Source organism: Poecilia latipinna, unplaced genomic scaffold (assembly GCF_001443285.1).
Source record: "Poecilia latipinna isolate Pla-1442-1.1 unplaced genomic scaffold, P_latipinna-1.0 Scaffold1424, whole genome shotgun sequence".
Lineage (NCBI taxonomy): Eukaryota > Metazoa > Chordata > Actinopteri > Cyprinodontiformes > Poeciliidae > Poecilia > Poecilia latipinna.
In genome coordinates this window covers 30,506-56,842 of record NW_015114040.1, presented here as the reverse complement: position 1 = coordinate 56,842, position 26,337 = coordinate 30,506, and the positions used below count along the sequence as shown (strand labels likewise).

At 38.0% G+C, this 26,337-nt stretch overlaps 1 protein-coding gene across 1 annotated transcript; it reads right to left on the bottom strand.

Annotated features, from left to right (window-relative positions):
- Positions 1-1,456: 1,456 nt before the first annotated feature.
- Positions 1,457-24,600, bottom strand: LOC106962517 (kinesin-1 heavy chain). The gene is made up of 26 exons (XM_015056972.1): positions 24,210-24,600; positions 16,831-16,918; positions 16,676-16,749; positions 16,490-16,594; positions 15,283-15,331; positions 14,780-14,835; positions 14,603-14,690; positions 14,373-14,497; positions 14,130-14,234; positions 12,750-12,895; positions 11,504-11,652; positions 11,218-11,405; positions 10,343-10,411; positions 9,931-10,137; positions 8,633-8,776; positions 8,340-8,531; positions 8,114-8,231; positions 6,811-6,866; positions 6,613-6,722; positions 5,365-5,466; positions 5,198-5,258; positions 5,047-5,118; positions 4,267-4,371; positions 3,911-4,127; positions 3,686-3,818; positions 1,457-2,933 (listed from the first exon to the last, which is right to left on the bottom strand). The coding sequence occupies exons 1-26, from the start codon at positions 24,333-24,335 to the stop codon at positions 2,930-2,932; spliced, it is 2,889 nt and encodes a 962-aa protein (XP_014912458.1). The 5' UTR covers positions 24,336-24,600; the 3' UTR covers positions 1,457-2,929.
- Positions 24,601-26,337: the final 1,737 nt, after the last annotated feature.

Genomic DNA, 26,337 nt, shown 5'->3' with positions numbered 1-26,337 from the left:
AGTAGAAACCATAAAACTGTTAACTTGACAATAGAAATTGTAGTAACCAGACAGGAAAAGTGACCGATTTTCTCATAATTATTTAATCACACATACATTTACATCATGCAGTCAATCCAAAACTGTGATCTCATTAAACTTCCCGTCTCTGTCCATATCATCAGAGCCCTGTTAGACTTGTGCCCCAGTTCTCCAGGAATGATCCAGTACCGCGTTCACTGACCCAAACCCCACCCCCCTGCAGAAAAAAAAAAAAAAAAAAAAAAAAAACTACTGTCCTTTAAAAATCGACCAACTATTACACAGTAATAAAAAAAGGCTACACTTTTGTTTTAATTTAGAATCAATGCAAAAACGTAATTTCGGCAAACACCATAAGATCTTTGCAACCCATTTCATATCCAGTTTTTGGTGGAAGATCATAGGATAAACTTTTTTTTTAAGGTTTACGATCGAGTAGTTTTATCTACACTGCAAAAAAACAAATTCTTACCAAGTATTTTTGGTCTAGCTCCTAGTGCAAGAAAAAAACAACTTATAAGTAACTTTTATATAGATATAGCAGCTTATTTTAAGTCAATAATTCCTTTATATTGATGAAAATATATTAGCTCCATTGGCAGATTATTTCACTTATAATACATTTTTCATTTGTTATAAGTGAAATAATCTGCCAATGAAATTAGTACATTTTTTGTTGATATTAAGAGATTATTTACTTAAAACTAGCTCCTGTATCTAGTTTCAAAAATTAGTTTCTAATATTTGAAACTAGTTTCTAGTTCTAATATTTGAACTAGAAACCAGACCAAAAATATGTAACATTTTATGTTTTTGCAGTGTAATCCAGATTATCACAGACGTCTACATATTCTTCTCTGCACCTCATGAAACACAATGACAGCCATTTATTCTCTTCACAGGGCTTTGGAAACTTCTTTACACCTCCAAGCTAAAACAGCCGCATAATGGAGTGCTTTTTACATTTTTTTTACTATTCGTTTTCTTTTCAGAATAGTGCGAGAAAAACCCGACTTTCCTGTCTAAACGTGACACCATCCTCCCTTTGGAGCTGGATTTGCTCCAGTGCTCTCACTTTTTCCTTTCCATTGAGGATTCTTTCATCTGTTTTCATAATTAAACGACAGAAAAGGAGCTTTTTTTTCTTCGTCTCAGCGTTATAAAAAGCTGTTTCAGGTTTCTAGTGATGAAAGAAGCCTTCAATGAGAAACAAAAGGAGGAGTGGCAGGAGCAAACTGACCGACATACAGTGTATCTTACAGTATATTGCACTTATGCAAGGTGTTAGTGTTCTCATGCTGGGGTTCAGCTTTCTCGCCAATGCACTGGGGCTTTAAAGGATTAACACCAAAAACAAACGCGGTGGAAACTAAAATAAAAAATATACAACAAATACAACACTAAAAAAAAATCCTACACCCGCTGGTTAGTTTTAGTTAAATAAACCCTTTTATTTTCACCGACGTGACGACATAAGATTAATGTGCAATTTGTGTTTTTCCTTCCTTTGACCTCGCTGTTCCTGACTGGCTGATCAGCAGCGAGGATCCAATCCATCAACCCATCTCCCAAACTTATCGATCAAACATCTACACCATCTATTGAACAATAACAGCACATAAAACCCAGCATAAAACAGGTCTTACATCTACAAAAAAAGAAGAAAAAGTAGGGAAGAAGATGATTGAAGAAGCGAGGCACCCTTGTAGAGAAATTGTTTTTTTAGCTCCTGGACGACGACGATTGTGTGACGATTGTGAGTTTCAATTTCTGTCTAATCGGCTGCAGTTTGTGTGCTGACATACATAAATAGAGTCTATTAACAGCGACGATACCCACTTATATTAGTTAAAAACATTACATTTAGCAACTTTGTGTAGGCCAAAAGGGTGGAAGTTTGCTGTGTTAACCGGATCATTCTCATTTTCCCACTTCATCCCTCTGCATTTTTCAAATCCTTCCAACGAAGCCACCAACAAGTACAGTTTTAATTTAACTTGATGATAAGAACAAATGGCCTCCACAGGTATTTAGTTAAATACATCTACAGTACAACTGTTGCACGGCTTTCTTTTCATTATTATTATATTTATTATTTTTAAATCCTTCTTTTAAAATTTTTTTTTAGCCGTTTCCTTGCAGTTTTCTCTCCGGGGAAACGTGTGCAGTAGTGCCGATTTTACATCTGTACAAGCACAGAAACAGTAGTGTTCGACACCTTCTACTCGACGCAAAACAAGTTTAATTTCCTCCTTTATGAAGCATGTAAAATCTATACAGAGAAAACTGTGGTTAACTCAGAAGACGTAATAAAATGTACAGAAGTTAGCCTATAAGATCGAGCTCTTTTCTTCATTTTTTTGGTCTTTTTTTTCCCCTTCTTTTAGGAGTTTGTTTTCTTGCTACCGTTTACATTCAGCTTGGCACAGTGCAGAACTACTCGCACGAAGACGACGGGTGATGACAGACTGTGCAAAACAAAAACGAAACCGAAGCTAAACATTCGAGATCGTGCACGGTTTCGCTCGCCAAAAAACCCCTCAAAAAAACAAAACAAAAAACAAACAAGGCTGCGCTCGAGACTTAGTTTGGTTTGGTGAATAAGAATATTATCCTGCTTCTTGTAAATTAAAATTACTGTTTCTTTTCATTTATTTAAATTATTATATCCCATAAGAGAAAGAGAGATATTCATATTGAGAACTAGAGGAGTGAGGGGTGGGTGGAAGTGTTTGGGGAGCTGTACAGGCCGGGAATATTTATATATATATATTTATAAATCCAAAACTCCTTCGTGGCTCCGCAGCGGCACCAGTTTGCTGTAATGGAATGACAAGTTGTCGGGTGGGTGGGCAGGTGGGTGACGTTGCTCTTCTTCTGTGGTGTCATTCTTCTATTCTGCGGCTCTTCAGCTGTGGAGTATAACAAAACAAGATGGCGTCCATAAAACATCACACTTAAAGAATGAAAAACAATCAAGCTGCTGGTTGTTTCAGCTTGAAAGAAGCACTGCTGAACTTTTTACTCATTTTGTTACAAACAAAATATTGAATGTATCTTATTTGGTATTTATGTGATAAACCAACAAAAAGAAGCACATGAATGTATACTTTAAAGTTTCAGTATGTAACTCTTAGAAGATGTTTTTTTAAATATTTGCTGAACCAGTCACCATGTTGTGACAGCATGTAATAAGACAGATATTCTGAAAATCTTTTCCACCTCCTCTCTGAGCAGCTGCTGCCATCTGAAGACCAAAAAACAACCAATCACAGCCAGGAGACGGGTCTTAGTGCTGTCAATCTCCTGAATGCATTGGTGGTTATGCTAACTAACATTAGCATTCATGACAGGCTCTGCTGATGGGGAAAAGTATCAGAGAGCAAGAGAGTGAGAGATAGGATGAGAAGCGCACATGGGCATGATTGACAGCACTGAGACCCGCCTCCTGGCTCTGATTGGTTGTTTCTATTTAGCACTGGGAGAAGACAGAGGAGCGTTATTCTTTTCACAGATTATCTGCCTCATGCTACACTATCATGACATGGTGACAGTTTCAACAAATATGTAAAAATATATTTTGTTTTATAAAAGTTAAGTACTGCAGCTGTAAGTGTGGGAACCCATGCATAATAACAGCAAACAAAACGTCTTCTGCACTCACTTTTTATCCGGCTTGCTGCCTCCTCCCCTGATGGCCACCGGCTGGCTGTTCTGGTAGAAGCCGCCTCCGCTGCGGTTGATGTTGGGGTGGGTTGGAGATGCAGCCGGCGGCTGTCCGGGCCGGATGGGTTTGGCTAGAGAAGTGGTGAACAAGAACGGATTTGTCTTTTATTACAGCTCCAGAAAACATGAATAGATGCGCTTCCCAGCTCGTCCGCCTACTAACCGATCTGGGCCGAGTGTCCCCTCCGGGCCATGTTCTTGGCCCGGACGGCTTCCTTGATGCGGTCCACCTCCTGCTGGTAGCGCTTGCGGTCGCGTGCGGCGTTCTCCTTGGCCTCCTTCAGTGCAGATTCCAACGCCTTGACCCGCTCAGCCGTAGCGCGAAGACGTTTTTCCAGTTTTGGAAGCTCACAGCGCAGGTCTGCATTATCACGAACCAGCTGGGGAACAAATTCAGTTCGTCAGAAAAGGACCACAGGAAAAAAATCCGGTTGGTAAAATAAAGCTAACTGAGCAGTAGAGAAGTGGTTACCATAACAACCAAGATGGTAGAAGCGTTTAAAAAATGGTGACTCCTACCTGTTTGTGAACCTTGGTGAGTTGCTCAAGATTGTTCTCAAGAAAGGAGATTTTCTGTTTTTGTGCCGCGCTGCCTCCTGTGTCATCAGAGTCCATCTCCGCACTCTGAAAAGGTAAATAAAGTACAAGTTACAGACACAAATAAGTAAAAATCAGTGACTGTAGGGCTGAAACGATTAATCGGATTAATAAATCGATTACTGAAATAATCAACTAATTTAATAATTGATTAATCGTTAACGGGATTATACAAAAAAACTAAAATAAAACACGTGCTGGAAGAACAACACACTCAGAGGAGTAATAAAGCCAAAAAATACATAAATACATACATATGTTGAATTTAAGATAAAAAATTAATTTGTTTGTAAATATGTTCTACCCAGAACTCAAGCGCCATTTCTAGCCTCACCTGCATCAAATTCTGTTTAAAAAAACAAAACATATCAAGCACCTTTTGCTGTCCAATTATTAATTGACCAACTGAAAAAAATATCATCACACACTGAAGTATTTTTAGCTGTAGAAGCATCCTACAAATGATCGTACGTTCACTAAAGAAACGCTGCAATTGCATTTTAAGCAATAAAATGTTTATTTTAATGGATTAGTTATTGACTAAATTATGTTTACTTGCATTTTTTAATGCGTTTCTAATGCTGCATAAAAAATTAGCAGAATGTGGCAATTATTTTTATCCAATAAATTGTTAATAAACATTACTTGCAGCCCTAAATAAATCAGTGCCACACACACACATGTAAGATAAAAAGCAATCACCTTCTTGACTCTGGTAGCCAAATCCTGAACAAAGAGTTTCCTCAGGTTGTGGAGAGTCTGCAGCTCTTTTGCCTGCAACAGAAAAAGATCAAATGAGGTAAAAACTCAAAACAAGTAGAAGTAATGCAGCCTAAGTCATTACTGAACGCACCACTGTCTCTTCCAGCCCCTTCAGGTCCTGTCTGGCCTGCTCCCGTCTGTCCTGCATCACCCTGAATAACAGGAAGCACATCAGAAACGGTAACCGCGTGTCAAACGTCAGCAGCAAACTGATGAATCTGCACCAAGCTGGGCTTTCTGTACGTGTGCGAAACCTACGTGAGCTCGTGCAGCTTGCGGCTCTTCTCCTGGTCGGTGGACTTCAGCTTCTCGTGCTCCACTTTGAGCCTCTCCTGCTCCAGCATGATCTTCTGGTTCAAGCTGGGAGGAAATAAAACCGAGTAACGATTAAAATATCTGCCTCAGTGCACCATCTCAACTCAATACGAGTAGATCTAAAGTTTAATCTTCGTCTTAATATTCGTCTGAGTAAAGCAGCACCAGCAGACACAAACTACAGTAGGGTTGGAACTTTAATGCGTCAATTCTGATTAATCTATATCAGATTTCAAAGGTGATCTAACATTTTTCCTTGAAAATGTTAGAATAGATCTGTGGGTTAAACAAAGCATGTTCATTACAGTTTTTTCACAAAATCTTTTGTAGACAATGAGCTTTTCGTCTGCTCAGTTTCAGTTGTTTTAGGGCGTCTTGTCAACTTAAATCCAAATAAGTTGCAGCTGGCCACGCCCTCCCAACTCAACGTTTACACTCACGTGAAAATGGCAGCAAACAGATGCGTAATTATGCAAGTGCACATCTTTGAAAAGCATTAGTAGAGCCTCCTGCACAACCAACAAGAATGCAGCAAGTGGTTTCTAGCTAGTGATTCAACAACAACACATTTATTTTTTGCAGCAGCCGAAAATTTGAATGATAATGATATCCGATAGTAACACCAGTGTTATATAAGATTTACCTTTTTTTTTCTTTTTTTTTTTTTAAGGTTTTGTTGGCTCTAGTGGCCTTTATTTGAAAGTAGTTCGACAGGAAATAGGGTATTGAGAGAGGGGGAAGACATGCGGGAAATGTCACCAGGCCGGGAATCAAACCTGCGACCACCGCCACGAGGACCAAGGCCTCAATACGTGGGTTGTGCTTTGCCCCTGCGCCACCACAGCACCCCCACCAATATTTTAATTTACACATATTTTTTTTATCTGATAACTTGATTAATCGTAAGAATAATCGATAGATTACTCGATTACTAAAATATTCGTTTACAACAGCCCTACTTCAGACCCAAATGGAAGAACAAAAACATATGAAAAAGTGAATTCTGCATAATCGGTCTTCTTTGATGTTTCCCCTTTGTTGAGCTCATATATCCATTTACTGAATAATTTAGCAACAAAAAAGGTTACTGGATTGAAAATGTTGCTTATTTTGTCAACATATAGTTTTCAATTAATTGCGATTAATTACAGAGCCTGCATTTCATTTGATTAAAAATTAAAGAGGTCTTACTCCTGCAGCTCGGTGATGAGTTTCTCCTTGTTGTCCAGCTCGTCTCTCAGGCTGCTGATCTGTTTCTGGTGGGCTTCACGGTGGGAGTGGATCTGCTTCTCCACCGCTTCCTGAACACAAACATAAATATAATTTTAGACATTTTACACACAGATTTAACTTCAGTTCCCATAAAGCAGTGATTTAAATGAGACTTACCTTAACTTCATTAGCAGTCTGGATCTCATTTTCCTTCTCCATTGCATGAACTTTCTCTGTACAAGAGAAGATTCCCATTGGTTAAAAAAGGTCAACATATTGAAATAATCAAATGCAGTGAAACAGACAAAGTTTTAATTGACTTTTTTAACCGTTTTACGAGCAAAAAGCATTCCCAAGTACCTAATAATATTCCAAATAAAGAAACAGGTGGGTTGTTTCCATAACTCTACTGCTACAGAGTTCTGACTCGGTAGCAGTCACAACTCTGGGTGCTAGGTTCTTTAATTAACTCCCGATTCTGTTAGGTCATAGCAAATTTAACGCCAACTGTGGATAAAGTTTCACTAACCCATGATAGATGTAAAAAAAGCTAGTTGGCTGGCTAGCTAGCAGGGGTATGTTAGCAGACAGCGATAGCCTCAACCGTCTCAAGTCACAGAACACAATGAAGATGTCTTAGTAACTTGGTACCATCACCTCTCCTTTTAAAATGGTCATGAAATGTCCTTCATCTCTGAATATACAAATAAACGGCATACGCACTGCAACTCAAACTTATGACAGAAAAGTTTTGCACTAAAAAAACAAATCAAAACAATATACTAGATTAAGCAGTCTTGTCAAGACAAAATTTAAGCTCTGATTAATGTCTTTAAGGCCAACTTACTTTTGTTCAAATGAAAAAAAAATTATATAGCTGCAGTATATAATTTTTTATAAAATATGTTGTCATATTTGTTGAAACCGTCACCACGTTGTGACAAAACAGTATGAGGAAGAAAAAAAAACTCCTGCCTTCTCCCAGTGCCAACTACAAACAACCAATCAGAGCCAGGAGGCGGGTCTTAGCGCTGTCAATCTACCTCCTGGAGGCGCTACTCTATCCTGCTAGCATAGAATGTTGTTAATGCTAAGGCTAGTTAGCATATCCACTGATGACGGTAGATAAAAGATTTTCCTGTAACTACAAATCATTTCTTTGCCATTAGTACATTTAGCAGCGACAGCGCAAAGACCCTCCTCCTGGTTGTGATTGGTTGTTTTTGGTCGGGAGCGGTGCATTTCTTCAAATGTTAAAAGAAACTCAGGGAAGAGGTGGAGGAGGTCGACCTTTTCACAGATCATCTGTCTCATATTACACCATTACAACACAGAAAACAGTTTTAACAAATATCTAAAATTCTTTTAAAAAGTTGCATACTGCATCTTTAGGACATTTTAAGGCCTTAATTGTAGACAGATAAAAGTAAGAGTCTTGAAGGATGCTCATACACACTGACTCGATAAAAAAGAGACGTACCCTGAGCGCTGAGCTTCACAAGCTCCTCATTGAGCGAGTCGACGTTCTCCTCCAGCTGCCTCTTCTTCTGCTCCACATTCTGGAGATACTCAGTCAGGGACTTGATTTTAGCCTCATGCTGTGGACAGACAACATTCCTCATGCTTACAACAAAGATAACCATCAAGAAAATTCAGAAACAGAGGTATTTGTACCTCCATATAGACGTTCTTAAAGTTTTAAATACCTGGGAGATGCGCAGCTGACAGGCAGCCAGTTCTTTCTCGTTCTCGTCCATCTTTTTGTTGCTCTCAGACTGGATGCCCTCCAGCTGCTTGCAGCGCTTCACCATCGTCTTCACCTCCGACTTCAGCTTGCTGATGTAGAGACGAGCCACTGTGAACTCCTCGTCTATCAGGCCGCTGCCGCCCTCGTGTTGCTACGAAATTACCCCAAGAATCAAAAAGGATGAGATTAAATTAAACGGAAGGAAGAAAAAGTCAAACATGAGAGAAAAAAATGCAGAAACAGTCCTGGTACCTTGATGTCATTGCTGCCAACAGCAATGCCAATTTCAGCCAAGTCTTTGAGCAGAGATGACATCATCTCAGTCACTCTCTTCTTCTGGTGATTGGACATTTCCTTCAGCTTCTGGAGCTCAGAGTCCAGAGAGGACAAGATGGACTGCAAGCAAACAGGAGATTATAAAACATTATTCATTACACTGCAAAACTACAACATCTTACCAAGCAGTTGTGTTCTAGTTTCTAAATATGTTAGCACACTTGAAAAAGACAAAAACTAACTTACAAGTAAATTTTCAGCAATATTGATGAAAAGGTACTAGTTCCCCTGGCAGATTATTTCACTTATAACAAAGGAAAAATGTCTTGTTACAAGTGAAATAATCTGCCAATGAAACTAGCAAATTTCAATATTAAGGAACTACTCACTTAAAACAAGCTCCTGTATACTGCTGAAAAGATACCTATAAGTTAGTTTTGTCTTATTTCAAGTGTACAAAGATATTTGCACTAGAAACTAGATACAAATACCTGGTAAGGTTTTTTTTTGGCAGTGTATTTATGACTGACACAGTGAAACTGTGTGCTTGAAAGAGAGATAATCTGGCCCAGCCAGAGTTGAAGCTTAACCTTTCGACAGTTTCTCGTGACAATAATAAACCAAGTCACCTGACTGTTGAAATACTCGGCCATGTTTGATGAATTAATTACTTCCTGTCTCCACTGCTGCATTGTCTGAAAGGGATTTACTTTGGTTTGAAACTGAAATCACATTGAAAATATATTTTTTAAGGGAAATCCGACTTCAGGCTTGTGAATAATAGTATCATGGATAATTATTAAAGATTTCATGCCAGGTTACATTTGTGGCTAGATGTAGTAGATGTAGTGCTAATTCAAAAACAAATATTTTAAAAAAACATTAAATTGACCCATTGATGTTTTGACAGATCAATTTAAAAGTTTCTTACATTTTAAAATTTTTAATGTCTGTGACATGCTGTATCATTACAAAAGATATGTTTTTCTTTTCTTTGTTATTTGCACATAAACTTATTGGCTATTTTACATTTAAAGATGCATCTACATGGATGGTTGATTGCTGCTTAGTTGCTCATGGAATCACAAACTGACTAAGATTTACTTGTTCCAACTTCTTTTCATTCAAAACTTTTATGTTCAATTTTAAACTGTAAATAAATAAATGAAGCATCTAGCTCTGCTACTGTAAGGTATCTGAGTAAAAACAACTCGGATACCTTGCAGTATCTGTGAGTTTTTCTGTGGAAGTGACTTTTTCTGTGCCATCCTTACAGATTTTTGGCTGAGCTCCTCACTGATGGACTCAAACTCCTTGGTCTTGTCCTCCACCTCCTGGCTCTTTTGGTCGTAGTTGACAGCCAGCTCCTCCAGGGCCTGCAGCACCTCCTTCACCTCCTCCTTGGAGGCCTCGTTCTCCGTCTGAAGGCGGTTCAGCTCCGCCTGTAGGTTCTCGTGATCCCTCCGGGAGGAAGCCAGCAGCTGAACAACATGGGCCATTAGGTTTTAAACTTCTCAGTAAGAGAGAAATAATACAACATTTTAACTGTTCCTACAGGTCAGGAATATTAAATTAAATCTGTTTTAGCTCAGTTTAATTCACTGACTTGTTGTCTGCAACCCCCAGTGTCTGTTAAACTACATTGAACATTTCGTCCTTCCCATCTGTTGGACCTTCAGATCTCACCTCCTCCTGGTCGAGCATCTGCTGCTTCAGCTTCTCTACCAACTGGCTCTGCTGGTTGATTTCTTCATCCTGAATATTAAAAAGGCAAAAAACAAATTTAAATTACAAGACTGACTTAACAACCCCCAACTACAAAACCAGTGGCAATTGTTTTCCATATCTGAAGCCAAAAAAACATAGAAAAATCAGCTGAATAAGGGATTAACAAAGCAGATTTTAACATTTTTAAGAATATTAACATAAATAACACAACAAAGCTTTTCTTCTTCATCATCAACTCTATTCATTTCTCCCTTTTCCAGCAGCCATTGTACAGTAGTAAAACCATCTGACCAAACATGCTGAAATTCCATATGGGTTGCTAGGTGACGCCGCTGGGGTTGCTAGGTAACGGCACAGAGCCTGTGAATGCGTCTTAATCAGGAGGTTTTTGAAACGGCTCACTTTCTAGACGCCAAAAAAAACATTAACTTATTGCTTACTGCTAAAACAAAAATAACTGCAAGGTTCTTTTTAATGCTTGGGCTGATTTTAGAAGAAGTACAGATCCAAAAAGAAATACAAAAATGTTTCATTTTACATAACAGATCCCTTTAAGCAACCCGGAAACACTTAACTGATACTTGAAGCATGTATATAAGGGTCTAAGAATAAACTCTGTCACTAAAGGGAACATAAGAGCCTGAAAAACACCAACATTTGCAGCTGAATCCCAATTATTTTGATACTTGCTTTCACTGAACCACTACACCAAATGTTGATTCCTGCGGTTTTTGCAGCAGAGCAGCACAGTGCCACACTTCTTTAAGGCTTGAATGGAAACCTAAAACTATATTCATCTACGTTACAGACTGCTGCAGTTTGCTCTGCCTCACCTTATCGTCCAGCTGTTTGTAAAGCTTCGTCAGCTCTGCCTCACACTTGTCCTTCTCTACGTCGGTGAGACGAACGCCGGGCACATTGGGCGTTGAGGCCGACTTTTCGTTGATGATGTTGTCCAGAGCAAGCACCTCGGCGTTCGCCTTCTCTTTGTCGAACTGCTCCTCCACGGGAACGCTCTCTCCTGGTGTCGAGTAAAGAAAACAGAAAAAATACACAATGAGGTCTGCAGAGAGGTGATTTAGGCCGGAACCAGTGAAACCGGAGCGGGTTCTGCCTCACCGTTTCTCCAGCGGTTGAGCTCGTTCTCCAGCCAGTTGATGGTGTTCCTCAGAGTTTTGTTCTTCTCCTTCTCCCTCTCGTATTTCTGCTTCCACTGCTCTGCTGTCAGCTCGATGTTCACCGTCACCGTGTTCTTAATGGTCTTTGCTCTGGATGTTTGAAAAAAATAAAAATCAGGAAACTGGAATGAATGTAATCAGCAAAGCAAGCTCCTAATATTTCAGTTTGAGAACAAAATTTCACATTTTTCTTTAATAATGCAAGTTTTTAATTAGTAATGCTTATCTTTTGGTGTCCCTGGGGTATAAATGATGCAACAGAAAGGCTAATTTATCCTGGAAAAAACACTTTTCTAGTCCAACCACTACAACAGTGAATTCATTTTAAGTTTGCTAAACTATTTGGACTGGTACGGTGATTCTAACACTGGTTACATTTACACAACATGCAAATACGACCCAGACTCGATTATGGATGATTGCGAGAGATTGTGCAAAGAGGAATGAAGAAAGATCCCTCTTTTTATATGCTCCAACCTTGTGAAAAATTAAAGAGTAGATGCTGGTAAAAGAGAGCTGAACAAAGCAGTAACAGCAGGGCTGCCAGTTAATGATTCCCTTAACTGGCATTCATACAGACTGAGTTCCAAATTATACTCAAATTAAAGTTGGATTGCTGTTTTTCAGTCTAGGATCACAATACAGTAACAAAATAAAAAAGACTAATTTATCTTTAGATGTTTTTGAAGCTGTAATTCACAATATTGAGGTTTTTCAAAAGATAAATGATCTATAGTCAGATCACAGCTTCAATTACTACAGAAACTAATCATCAGGTCCAAAATCTGGGTGTAGTGATGGACCTTCAAAGAGACACAAAGACAATTACAAAATCAGCCTTCTATCACCGGAAACACATTTCTAGAACACGAGGGAAAAAACCTCCAGAAAACTGCAAACCAGCTGAAACACTGAGCTCCTGTCAATTAAGGCTAAAACCCCACATGCTTAAAGTTTATTTGGATTCATAATTGAAATTGATCAAAATATCTAATGCGATTTTACAAAACGTTGTGTTTATTCATAATTGGAAACTGTATTATGCATTTAGCATGCAGAGCTCTTTGAACAATCCATGAAATGTGACATTCAAATAAACTTGATTTCCAAACAAAAGAAGAGACCCAACATTCAGTCACTCTTTTGTGCCAAAAAGTAAAGCTGTTCAGTCTGTTCTTCTGGGTTACCTTTGTCCAAACATCAGGGTGGATTTGGTTTCAGCCTCGTTGTAGGAGGAAGGTGAGCAGCAGATCACTATGGTGGTTCGACAGTTACCACCCAGAGAGTCCTGCAGGATACGGGTCATCTTGCTGTCTCGGTAAGGGATGTAGGCCTGAAAGCATGAACAGAAGATTGCATCGTAACGGAGCTGAATGACTAATTCATACTATTTATACATTATAAATGGGAAAAACCAAAGTTAGAAAAGAGAACAAGAACTGAAACACAGCTGGCATTTCCTGAACTGAGATGTTCCAGTCTGAAACACTGAGATTTAGCAGGTTATGTTTCTGTTCTCACAACTACCTGGTCATTACCAAATCACCTGATATATGATCACTTTGAGTAAAAACAGCCACGCTGCAGCAGGCTGCCATCGTTCCTTACAACACATTCTGCTCAGCGGGGAAGGAGACATCTCCAGACAATAGCTAATTTGTTTCAGAGCGTCATAAATATCTCAGCAGCTGTCCGCCGCAGGTTGTTTACAGAGCGAATGAGCCGCAGAACAAACCTACACTTGATCAAAGTGAAAAGGGTGAAATGAGAAAGAAAAGCTTGAGCGAGGCGTTGCTAGGAGGAGAGTTTTTATCTGCGCAAAGTTATTTCTGCGACACAAAGGACCTGTAGATGTCTTAAAATGGAAATTCAGCACAAAGAAAACAGAAAACATGTTTGTTTTCATCATGGAAGCTCAAGCTCCAGGCTGTGCAGCTGGCAAACAGGCTGTGCTCCTGTTCTTTCCGCTCTTATAAGTAGCAACGACTCATATTAAGACGTTAACATGTAATTTAAATAAAAACAATTTAAATAAAAATCACTGCCTCAGGGTGGAAGAGATTCAGTGCTCTGCAGAATAATTACGTCAAAACAGATACATGTTCATTCGGTTGTGGAGTAACAGTTTGTATATTAATTTTACTGATCAAATCTGCATTTTCAGGAAGCTTTTTACCCATTAATGTTAGCACAGATTTTACTTTCAAATTATCTTATCCAAAGTCCAATGTTGAAGATGTTCTGGACATTTGAGTATTAAAAAACAAAATTACCCTCCATTATCTGCATGTTCAACAAATCATAAAGCAACAGATTGCTCAGGTAGGTTGTAAATGTCAATAACTGGGAATCTGCAATGTTTCATGTGATTGATTGAACAGATACAAACTGAATGAATGGATCATAGACTGGACAGATGGATGTATAAATCAAAAACTGGAAGGATGACGGTTGTATGGAGGGATAGATTAAAGACTGGATGGATGGAATCTGGAAATTTAAATATTTTTTCCTGAGTTATCCTGACTTTTCCCGGCTCTGTGGTGAATTAAAACAAAACAACTCACCGTTCCTTCAGCCAACGCAGAAATGACGTTTCCCAGAGATGACAGAGACTTGTTGATGTTCTTGGCTTCATCGAGTACGGCTCCCTCTGCACCGGTTTTACTAACCTGCAGACCACAGAAAAAACACCAAAACCACATAAGAAACCCAAAGCACAGAAGTGACACTGCAAACGTAATCACAAATTCAAGCAACGCAGCTGGAGTGCAACAAATATGGCTGATTATCTCAGACGTTTCTGTCACCTTTTCACTACCAGCCAGATCCACCAGGTAGAGTTTCCCACTGAGCTTCTGCTCTGTCTGAGTGTTCTCCTGCTTAACGTTTATCAGGAAGATGCTGTGACTCCTAGAGCTGTGCTCGTTCATGTCTAAGGAGCAAAAACGGTTTTGGTCAGAAGGTCACCTGCAATAAACCCAAATAAGCCTGAAAATAAACAGTTTGAGTTGCTGCAAAGAGCAGGATGGCTTCTTACTTGTGACTGCTACATGTCTGTTAGATTTGCCTTCATCAATCGTGTCCATGACTTCCTCTGGGCTGCACACAAACCTCTCAGTGCAGCCCTTTAAAAAAAGAAAATGGGAAATAAAACAGGTTTATTCAGCTCCCTTAGCTGGTTTTACCAGATGTTTCACAGGACAGCAGGTCTCACCTTGACGTAGGGTACTCTGTTTTTATCTTCATGCACTGATAAATTGGTCTTCGACACTGGAAAGAAAGTAAAAGCAGTCGTTTCATAACACAAATAAAGGTTATATGAAGTCAAACAATTTTAATTGCATCAGTGCATTTTTCTTTGGTTCTCCTAAATATCTGCACACCATTTATGAGTCCCTGACCTTTTCCTAGAATGTTTGTTCTTATATAAAAGCTAAAAATAAACAACTGAACTCCACCATATATAAAACTACCAAATATGTTCCACACCTTGTTTTCAGTCATAGCCACATATGACACTTTTAAACAGCCCACCTGTTGTAAACGTGGAATACTGACAATTAAAATTAAGAGCATTTATTGCTCAAACAGTCTGCCTCCAAGTGATTATAATAACTATTCCCTCTGTTCCAACATTTTTACGCTGTTGGCAGTTTTCTCTGTCACATCTGCTGTCACAGTATGGAATAATTAAGGAAAGGCGACGGATTCACCTACCATCCAAAAGGTCTCGGATTTTGTCTAAGTAGATTTCAAAATATGAAACCTGCAAACAGAGAAAGATCCACATTATTTAGTTATTCAGCAGAGAGAATACACAAAAGCTTACTGGTTGTTTTGTTTACTATTGATAAAGCATTTAAATCTTGTAAAAAATGTCATCAAGAGATGAGATTAAGTGTTTATTTTTTTCATCTTGTTTTAATTTTTATTTCAGATACAGTAACTTTCATGAATACCAATAAACTTTTACAGTACAACCATTAATTATGATGCATTTTAACAGGAGTGGAAGGAGAGAAAACCTGGATTGCCTTTCATTTTACATAAAAAACTGATTGGATGGTTTGTATTTATATTCATACGACAGCATAGTAGGGCCATTGGAGAGAAAAGAAAGTGTAAATATCCACCAAAAAACTCAAATTTTCAATTTAATCTCAGATTTTCTAGAAAAATAAAGACATTTCTAAGCTCCAAAATTTTAAAAGTAGCAACAAAAAAAAGTCGAAAATTTTCGACTCCTAAAGTCGAAAATTTTCAACATTTGGAAATTTCCGATTTTTTTTTAGTCTAATCTCAACATTTCTGAGTTTTTTCTTCTCCTGTCCTGTTCTTGGATGGAAAAAAAAATCTGTGAACATCAATGTTTAAGTATTGCCACAGATTCTGATTAAAATGTAGGCCTGGACTTTGACTGAGCCGGTCCAAGTCATGAATATGCTTTAGTCCTGCTCTACGTTTCAGTTGTTGTCCTGCTGGAAGGTGAACCTCAACTGCAGAATCTAAGCTTTTATAGCCTCTGAACTTTTTTCTTACGTCACTGCCCTGCATTTATTCTATTCACACATCCTGATGCTGCCACATGCAATGCTCATTTTGTGCTACACACAAGGTTTTGCACGTTGACCATAAAGTTACATTTTGATCTCCTTTTGGCAAACTCCAATTAAATGTTATTTTCTGTTTGTCGATCGCATAAAATCCCAATAAAATACTTTAAGGTTTGTAATATCAGAAAAATTTTGAATATTTTCTCAAGACTATTTGTTGCACTATGAGCTGCAAGACAAAAACCAGAAGTGTATTTAGAAAATAAACTGAAAAACACAGGAAACATGATGCAGCAGAACAAAACTGCATGTCATTTCATAAAATAAAAAACCAAACCATGAAGAAAATGTCATCAAAACAACATCCTTACTTTAATATGAAACTCCAGGTTTTCATCCATGGAATAGATGTAGTTGAAAATGTCCTGTACTATCCTGGGGATGATGCCCATTGCGTCTGTGTCATGGAGATTCCCCTAAAAACAGAAAGCAAAGGCAATTTAAAGAGAAGAATCTTAAATGTGATGACCTGAAAGTATTACTAAGTTACTTCTTACCTCCATGGTGTGTGTTTTCCCAGATGACGTCTGTCCATAAGCAAAAATTGTCCCATTGTATCCCTCAAGAACATCTATTTGGAAAACGGACAATAATAAAACGGTGAAACGACGATTCAAATGGCTTCGGCTTTGGCTGAAGCTGTAAATCTCACCTTTTACAATCTTTTGGGCACAAGCATTGTAGACTTGTTCTTGTGTTGTATTTGACTGAAACACTCTGTCAAACATGTAGGGTTTACCCTGAAATAAAGAGGAAAATATCATGAGCAACAGTTTATCTGAAAACAAAGGACATTTTTACAACATGGCTGCAAAGTGCGTTTAACGTACTTCAACCTTTCACAAGTCTGTTACATAAACCAACCACGATGCTCTCAGCTCTGTTCAGGACACTGAACACTTCACACCTACTTGCCAACTTGGCTCAAAAGCTCATGATGCTTTAGTGTTTTCACAAAAACAGTAAAAGTGTCACACACCGGCTTTAGCTGTGTGGTAAAAGGGAAAAATTTGAACCTGTTTTTTTAAAGAAATGGTTTGTGATTCATTGATTATCTAATGAGTGAAAACAGCCAATTTTGCCTATAATGGGGAAAAAAATACAAACTTTTCTTCTTTAAATGTATAAAAGCTAAAACAAAACAATAAAAATCTACTTTTTGTATTTGACAACACATTAAAACAGGATGATTTTCAATTCAATCCATGTCTAATGTGCTTCTTCAGGACACCAGCCACTTAAAAGTTAAGTGTGATTTTATCACTAAACTGCACACAATATTTATGTATTTATTCAGGCTCTCGAACAAATTGTGGAAAAAAATAGTCAAAATAATCCCAACACTATGGACAGTTTTGTTTTTTAAATATAATTAGATATTTATCACAACAACAAATAAAAATTTTACAAGTAATTTATCACAACAAATGATAAACGATGCAGTAAATGATCACCCATATTTTCTACCCATGTTTTTTGGTGTGTGTTTAACATAAACCCGACAAATATTTGTTGAATTCTTCTGCGATATAACTCAGCAAACCATGCCAAGGCTTAAACTATACCACAACTTTTATTTATATACATATCTTTTGTTAATGAATATTTAAAATACTTTGGGCAAAGTAGAGTCCAGTAGAGAAATTGGGAGTAGATTGTTTTACCTCAGCTAATCTCTGTCAGTGTTATGATACAAGAAGTTTTTGGAAGTGATAAAACTTTAACATTACTGATTATTTTAAACCTGAATTCTGCAAAATGACCCAAAACCAGCTCATGAGCTTTAAGCAGCAGTTTAGGAGACAGTCTATTGGATCAAGCACAGTGTAGCTGATGTTGGCAACCTGTGAGCCAATCAAAACTTTGAGGCTCAATTCTAGTGAGAAGGCGATCAATGCAGCTGCTTTAAGATGGAAAGCGAAGGGCAATGAATCTGATGTTACAAGCAACTCTGAGGTTTGTCTGAGGCGGCGTGCTGCGTTTAGGGGATTCGCATTTCCAGTTGACTCATCTCTGGCTGTGAAGAGGTGTGGTTGTCTGAGGGATGCATGACAACTTGGAAAAGTATTCAAGTATGCCTGTCTCCACAAACTCTAATTGACGATAAATTATCTCAGAAATTATTGTAATAAAAGATAATCTTGTGGTTTTAAGACCATTTTCAAGTAACAAAAGGGTAATAATAATGCGAGAACATAGTCTCAAATATCAATAACTTTAAATTCACTGGAACTGGAAGACATTTTAAATATCCAAAACATACTCCTAATTTAAGCTAAAAGGAAAAAGAAGACATCATTGTATATATATATATATATATATATATATATATATATATATATATATATATATATATATATATATATATATATACACACATTAGCGTATAGCCGATCAGGATTTTGAAACAGCAGTATTTCCCTCCAGAGATCGACATCCTGGTCATTAACCACAGCAGGCAGCTGATATCCAAACTGACAAAAGGTTGGGAGCAAACAATGGGAGGTTTAACGTCCTCACTGTCGCTGCAGCCATTGACCTCGTTACTTACACTTCTCACTAATTGGATTACTGTTTTAAATTGCAATTACACTGTAATGTATTGTTGGAGTGATAAGAGCTTGATCACCCTCTCCCTTTTGTCATAGCACAGTGTAATGTTGTCCTCTAAATCAATTGAAATCACTGAATTTGTTTTTGGGTAAAATCTTTGCTTCTTTCATAACAGAAATCAGACTTTAACTAGGCCATCCTACAGTGCACAAGGTTATCTGCCATGCTCTAAAAATAGCTCATTTCTGTTTGATGGGACTTCCCTGGGTTCCTGAATAGAAACCAGGAAAATGACAGGAAACCATAGGATAATAATCTGATATTTTAGCCTACAAGTGAATGGAGAAGCAGCAGCAGCAGCATGAATAATTCACAAACGTGTTTGCCCTTAGCACCGAATCAAGCTTGTAACTCCACCACCAGTACAACCTCATCTGGAAATTTTATCTTCCTATCTTTCAGGCAAAAAAGTAGCAGAATGTTGTAATGAGATGCTTTTAAATAAAAGTCTGTATCCACTCAGGTACAGTGATATCAATGTGGTAATGGCAAAACCTCAAGTAGGGCTTAGCGATAAACACATTTTATCAATTAATCAAATTTTTGGTGAACCCAAATCTGAATTTGGGTTCACCAAAGTTAATCCGTCCAAAGCCGCCATCTTGTTTCATAAACATGTTTTACGGTTTTTATTTATTTAGATTTTTGAACTCACATCAGCTCTAGGAGGGAATGTTAGGGAAAGGCTACGTTTATTAATTCCAAGAAAAAAGTCATGTTATTGCAGAATTACAGTCGTAGTATTATGAGAATAAAGTTGAAACAGAACTTCATATATATATATAAATAAAAAAGATGCACAGATTTGATATCTGTATCAGTGCCGATATTGACAATAATTCTAGTTTGAGTATCAGTGGACATTTGTCAGTTAATTGCACTGACTGAATAAATTCAAGTTGTGTTGTTTTACATGTTTGACCAAACTTGTGAAGCTATTGGAGTGTTTAAGTGTGCTTTACTGGTGCAGAGTTATTAAATATACTTGTCATTCTTTACATTTATGTCTGTGTTAAAAAAATGTTTTAAGTCAAATCAGCTGTTTTTCTGTATCAGCCGGTATAAAAACTGAGATATTTTTATCAGAAGTGAAAAAGTGAAGTGGTGCATCACTTACGAAACAAAAAAAATTTAAATGGGGAATGTAAGCATCTTGTAAAGTTACACTTTATGTGTTTTACAGATAAGCTAATACTTCAAATTTGAACACTTCAGCATCAAATTATTTTTAAAGAATTGAGCAAACTAATGTGTCTGTTTCAAAGAAAGGACAACAAACTGAGCTGGTCAAGTCAGATTTTAATAACTATTCAAGCTTTTTTCCTCATTAAAACAACTTTTTCCTATACTTAAGATATTCTTCTGGTATAATTGCATATTTATTCTGCTAATATCTACATTCTTGCAATAAAAAAAACAATCTCATAGTTTTTCCCTGATACTACATCCCACAACTAACAGAAGGGATGGTGGAAATAAAATTCACTTTTTGTGAATATTTTTTGTCTTTCGGAAAAAAAAATTAAAATAGCCAATTGAATCCGTTCTGAAACAACTGATATCATTTTTAAGCCATATTGCCCAGCCATAACATCAGGTTTCTAAAAATGAACCAAAAATAAAAGCAAAATGACTCTAGAGCATCAGTACATCACGATAATAATTACCCTCCCCACCCCGAGAGATTGCCCAGTTCCCGGCCAGCAGCCTACCCTGATTGGTCAAACAGCTGGTAACCAGGAGAGAAAACAAGGAGATTACCCAGGGGGCAATGCTGCTGCTGCTGCTGCTACCTACGAGTGCTGCACTCGCCAAAGCAGATGCACCATCAGAGGCAACAGGCTGCTGCTTTGCAACACATGCGTTTCCACTAACGTGCACTGCTGTTCCAGCAGCATGACTGGCACTCTGAGCTGGGCAGGGCTGCACCACGCCTTAGGGGCTCTGAGAGCCAAAGGCCTGCAGCCAGAGTCGGCACGGCTGCTCAGGAAGTGGCTGCAGTTACAACAGTCGCCTTTGTTTTGCATGAAACAAATGAATAACTCTGTTGTATTCAACATTTAACACCTAAAGTTTAAATAAAAGAGGAATGGGATGAATATCTGATCAGCCCAAAAGGAAAAATTCTAAGGCTTTGTAGTCTCTGTTTAATATGAGATTATATGAGTTTGTATGAGTTAGTATATTGCAGTCAAAGTCCACAAGGAAATTCTAATATTTAACCATGTTTTTATGGCAGAATATGCGCACACTTTTAGACAGCTAAGAAGATGAGAGGAAACAAACTAAATATATAAAAAAAAACAAAAAAACAAATAGGTTCATTTCAGCCAAACAGATCTGGATGAAACCGGACACACACAACAATGAATCAATTAATCTCTTAAAAAAATCAAAAGGAGCTTGATCATTTCCATTCTTATGAATAATATTTTCTGAAGGGCAATTTTGCATACAGAGAGATTTATGGTTTTGTGTAGCCATTTTTCACATTTTTTATTATAAAATGTAGGATTTATTGTCTAGATAAATTTAAATTAATGATTTGACACCATCATCTGAATTTTTACTATTTTCTCCACAGTTTGTTGCAAAAGAGAGTCGATAAATATCAGTACAATAGAAAATATGATTAAATTCAGTTAGTGTGTGCAGTTTGGTGATATAAATCACACTTTTTAAATAACTGGTATCCTGAAGAAGTCAATTTTAAATAGGAATGTTTTTCAAAAGCAGTTACCTGATCCATTATAATTTTATTGTTTTCACAATAGTCCCACAAAATATTGTGACAAATTTCAAAGTTCATATCACCCAACCTTAGCTGTATGTTGTTTTTATTTGTTTTTTATTTATCGTTTTGGGTTAATGCCTTTTATTTTGGATTTTTAAGATATCTTCCAGTTCCAGCATGGTGGTGTGTTCTGCACAAAATTTAAGTTTACTGGTCTTTGAGAGGGCAAGTTTGCATCATTATGTCATTAACATATTACTTGAAACAGTCTTAAAACAACAATCTTATTGTTTTCACATTAATTTCTGGGGCAATTTATCGTCCAGAAAAATGCGTCATCATGACAGGCGTAATCTGGACTGATGCATGCCAGAGTAAATTTGTGTAAACTGGGATTTTTATATTGTTCTGTACAGGCCAATGAAAATAAAACTTCCTCTTTACACAAAAGCTTTTTATCCTGACCAAGCCTGATAAGGGTTTGTATCACCAGGGAGCGAATGACAGCGCCGACACCACACGGCTGATTGAGTCCCAACCATGCAACTTCTAAAAAGTCACTCATAAAGTAAAACCAGAAATGTTAGCACACTGAATCACAACCATCATCATCATCAATCTCAATGAGAGCAAAAAATGCAACTGGATTTCTTGGGCAAGATGTGACCTCGATCATAAAGCAAAGGAAGAGTGGTGGAGACATTGTAATGATAAAAAGGACATATTGAGGTGGGTCAACCCCAATCAATATTTTCATTATGACATTCATGAATAATATAACAATGTCATCTTTCCTAATTTCACGCTGCACTTAATATGTTGTTGCATGAACTCTATGAATAAAAGCCTGTTTAAATTAAACGCGAATTTAATGGGTTTTCTTGTCTTTAATGAAAGCGTGCTTTATCATATAATAATTGAATGGACGGCAGATTTCAAAGGGCAGGGTTTTTTTCCTCAGGTTTTGTCCATTAGTCAGAAACCTTGTCTGCTTTAAGACCAGACCTAAAACTTTCCTTATTGATTTACTTTATAGTTTGAGTGGTTTGGTTTGTTCTGAATTATCTCTGTAGTTGTGCTTTTATAGGTTCTGGCCTTTTTATTGTCTACTCCCAGTTTATGCATAACCTGCAGGTATTGCTGCCTGTAATTTATGTGGTCTCTGTTCTCCTGTCCTAAAGAAAATACCCCTGAGCGAATGCTTCTGTCCTCACAAAACACTGAATATTTAACAGAAACTGTTGGCTTCTTTTGAAATCCATTTTAAAAATCAATTTAAGAAACCCTTAAAGTCAGCTGAATTTTGACTGAGTGGTATACAGATGAACTATCGATCAGAATCAGCCAGTTTCCAGTGATCTTCAAGATAAATATTGGCTGATTTAAATTTGTGGGCTGATTTTGGATCAAAACTGCAAACTCCCACCATTTTTAGTCAATAAGACACGTCGGTCAAAGAACCTTTGGAATATTTTCCTTTTACATGTTATCGTTAGTGGTAGTTCTTAACCATATTTACCAAAGTTGCTAGGGTGGGGCCAGGGCTTTTCATGAAAATAGGGCAATATTTCATTTGTTTAATATATTAAGTGAGCCACAGAGCCAAAGAGCTACTCGCGGCTCTCGAGCTGAACTTTGCAGAAACATGAAAATTGAAATTAGTTCTCAATACGGCTGAAAATAAAAGTGTACCATCTTAATTTCTAATTCACTGTTAAAGTAACTGTGAAGGTAAGGAATGAAATAGGTCCAAAGGAGCAATTAGTGTTGGTTTCTGTACCAGGCATATCATCATAAGAAATTGATTTAACATCATCTATCCAGTACTTCACAGTTATAATCCTTACAGGGAGGAAGAATCCCCAAAAAATTGCTAAAAAATAATTATCAGGTCAGAAGACCAGACATGGTACCAGCTGGGAAAACATGAGTGAATATCTATGGTAGTAAATATAACTGGATGTAATTGAACTGTTTGCTATAATGTTCTCCATTCTAAATGTAAAAGGTTGGAGAAATCTGACAAAACTGAACATCCCTGGAGATGACTTGTGCGTGTACAGTGACGCATGTTGAGAATTGGCTCTTTAAATACATTAAATTAGATCAACACTATATCTAATTACCACGATAATTACTATATCTCCAAGCTGTTCCCTTATCTCTAATGACAACACACTTCTTTGTGATAGCCAGACCTCCTCTACGACACGGTTTATAGGAGGGTCCGCTACGTGTCCAGCTGGCCAGATAGCTCATGTTAGCTTTAATTAAGCTACAGCATTAAAACTAGCCTGCTAGCATGGGCCAGTTAATCTGCAATGAAGAAGCTGGCCTAGCCTGTTAGCTAACTGTTTGCTAGCCATCACCATATCAAAGCTGATTTACCCTTCATACTGACGCAAACGGTTCATAACTGTCAGCTTTACAGTTACAGGTGCATAGAAACGAAATATATTATATCTTGATAAATAATCCACATACTAAGTTGGTGGACTGGGATTGTTGATAATTTAGCCTGTGGCAGCCTGTGGCTTTGTTGAATGACAGCTCAGCGCTGCTAGCTGAAGCTAACAAGCTAAAGGTGCTAACCGCGGTAGCTACAGGACAATCGGAAATGGCGAGATGTGTCAGAGCATTCTGTCAAGTAACCGCCTGCGGGCACTCAGAATAAAACAACTCACCCCGATAACGACAGTATCTTCCCCTTGAAATTTGGGAATGTATTTGTCGCCTCTGGTAACCTCGGAGCTGTTCAGGGGCCTGAAACGGCACATCACTTTGATGGTGCACTCCGCCGGGTCGGCCATCTTCCACGGTTTACGAATGGAAATTCACCGATACGAAAACTAAAGTAAGAGCCTGGATCCCAGGGGCGGCCAGTGGCGGAGAGTCGGGAGGCCGAACCCCTCTGTCCTAAATCTCGGGTTCTGGAAAGGGCAGTGATAATTCGGGTATTCAACAGAGAAAAGTCCTTGTTTTCCTCTCAGTCACTTCCCCCTCCGGTTAGGAAGCCATGATACCGGTGGATGAGCGGCTGTCCGCCTCGCCCCTCCTGCTCTGGATCACAATGACATCATCCCAAAGGGCGCTCCCCTCAACAAAAACACAAAGCAGCCTTAAAGCTATGGTTGCATTTCCTGGCCAGACTTTTTGCACCATGACACTACCCTCTACACTGTTATTTTTGGATAGATAGATGTAGACAGACAGACAGATAGATAGATAGATAGATAGATAGAAACTCTTTGAAAAAGTAGTTCCTTCCATCGCCTGTGGTGTCGCTGCATCAAGAACTACTGAAAAAAACGACACAAAAACTTCTGAAGAAGGCATAAGCGCAATTTTCTTCTTTACAAAATGTAAACAAAAATGAAATGTGGGCGGTTTTGGGACTTTGTTGTTGAACCATTTCTCCTGCTAGACTTGCGTGTTTGTTTTGGTTGTATCTACCCAGAATCCCCTGCTCTATAGTCTGCTTCCAGAGGGGTCTCCGATCCGCTTGGCAGGCAGAGATATGTTCGAGCTGCACCAGAGTTCACTTCAACCAAACAGAGGTCTAGGTTTTTAGATGGACCAGAGCTCGGTTTTTTGGTCCGCATCAGGGTTTGATTACGCTTTCACAGCTCCACAAACGAACCGGACATTCCAAGTCTGTTAAAGCGGACCAAACAGGGATGGTGTGAATGCACCCTTAAATTTTAAACTGCACTTTTGAATGAATTAGGATGCATTACCAATACCAATATCTAATTGGATCTTTGGACCAATTTCCTTTCTTGTCTTCATAGTTTTACTTTAATGATGAATTAAAAACTAAGGTATTGCACTTTTATCTTCAGTTTACTAGGATCACAGTTTTCTTCTGCCAAATCTCAAAATCTCTCAGGAATCTATCTGTTTTGTTTTTGTTTTGTTTTGTTTTTGTTTTGTTTTTTTACAAAGGGAGGGGTGTGTATTTGCATAGCATAAATCAGCAAATCTCATATAAAGAGGACCTGTTAAGTAAAATTCACTTTTTGCACGTTTTGTTCCTCCATTTGGCTTTCTACTGCTTCTAGAAACAGCCCAAGTTCTAAAACAAACCTGCCATACCAATTTCTGGCAATAATGTAAATTATTTTGGTGTCTGGAAGTCGAGCCATTTCAATAAATTCCTGATTATGACATCACGATGGGTGGGTAGTGCCCAGTTAACAAACAACCAAAGCTCCACTCACTTCATTGTTAGACATTTGGTAGGCTGATTTTACCACTGTATGTGTGCTACAATGGCTGCTGGAAAAGACAAGTTTTATTGTTGACCATTGTGCATCTTTTTGTTTTCTGTATAAAATGCAAGTGTAAATATTGAGGTGTGAGGGCGTGGCCAGTAGCAGTTCATTTGCCTAAAAGTGATAAAACCCTAAAACAGCTCATTCTGCAAGGAGCTCAAAATTGGCAGAACTGAGCAGACGAACTGTGCAAAAAGTGTAATGAATATGTTTTATGTAGCCCATGGACCTATCCTGATTTATTTACCTTTTTTAAGGTTTTGTTGGCTCTAGAGGCCTTTATTTGAAAGTAGTTCAACAGAAAAGAGGGTAATGAGAGAGGGGGAAAACATGTGACAAATGTCACCAGGCCGGGAATCGAACCTGCGACCACCGTCAAAGAGACGACTCACTACTTGGGTTGTGCTTTGCCCCTGCACCACCACATAGGTCCCCTTTAACTTGAATGTTCTCCTGAATTCTCAGTGAAACACTGGATAAATTAACATTTCGGATACGTCAAGTTGAGTTAATCTAATTTGCTTTAAGGGAAATATCA

Bases quoted from the DNA above. Each gene is read 5' to 3' on its own strand.
- LOC106962517 (XM_015056972.1), bottom strand. From the start codon at position 24,335: ATGGCCGACCCGGCGGAGTGCACCATCAAAGTGATGTGCCGTTTCAGG. The intron at 15,332-16,489 runs GTAAGGATGTTG...CTCTGTTTGCAG, and splicing joins ACCTGGAGTTTCATATTAAA to GTTTCATATTTTGAAATCTA. The intron at 6,723-6,810 runs GTAAGTCTCATT...GTTTGTGTTCAG, and splicing joins AGACTGCTAATGAAGTTAAG to GAAGCGGTGGAGAAGCAGAT.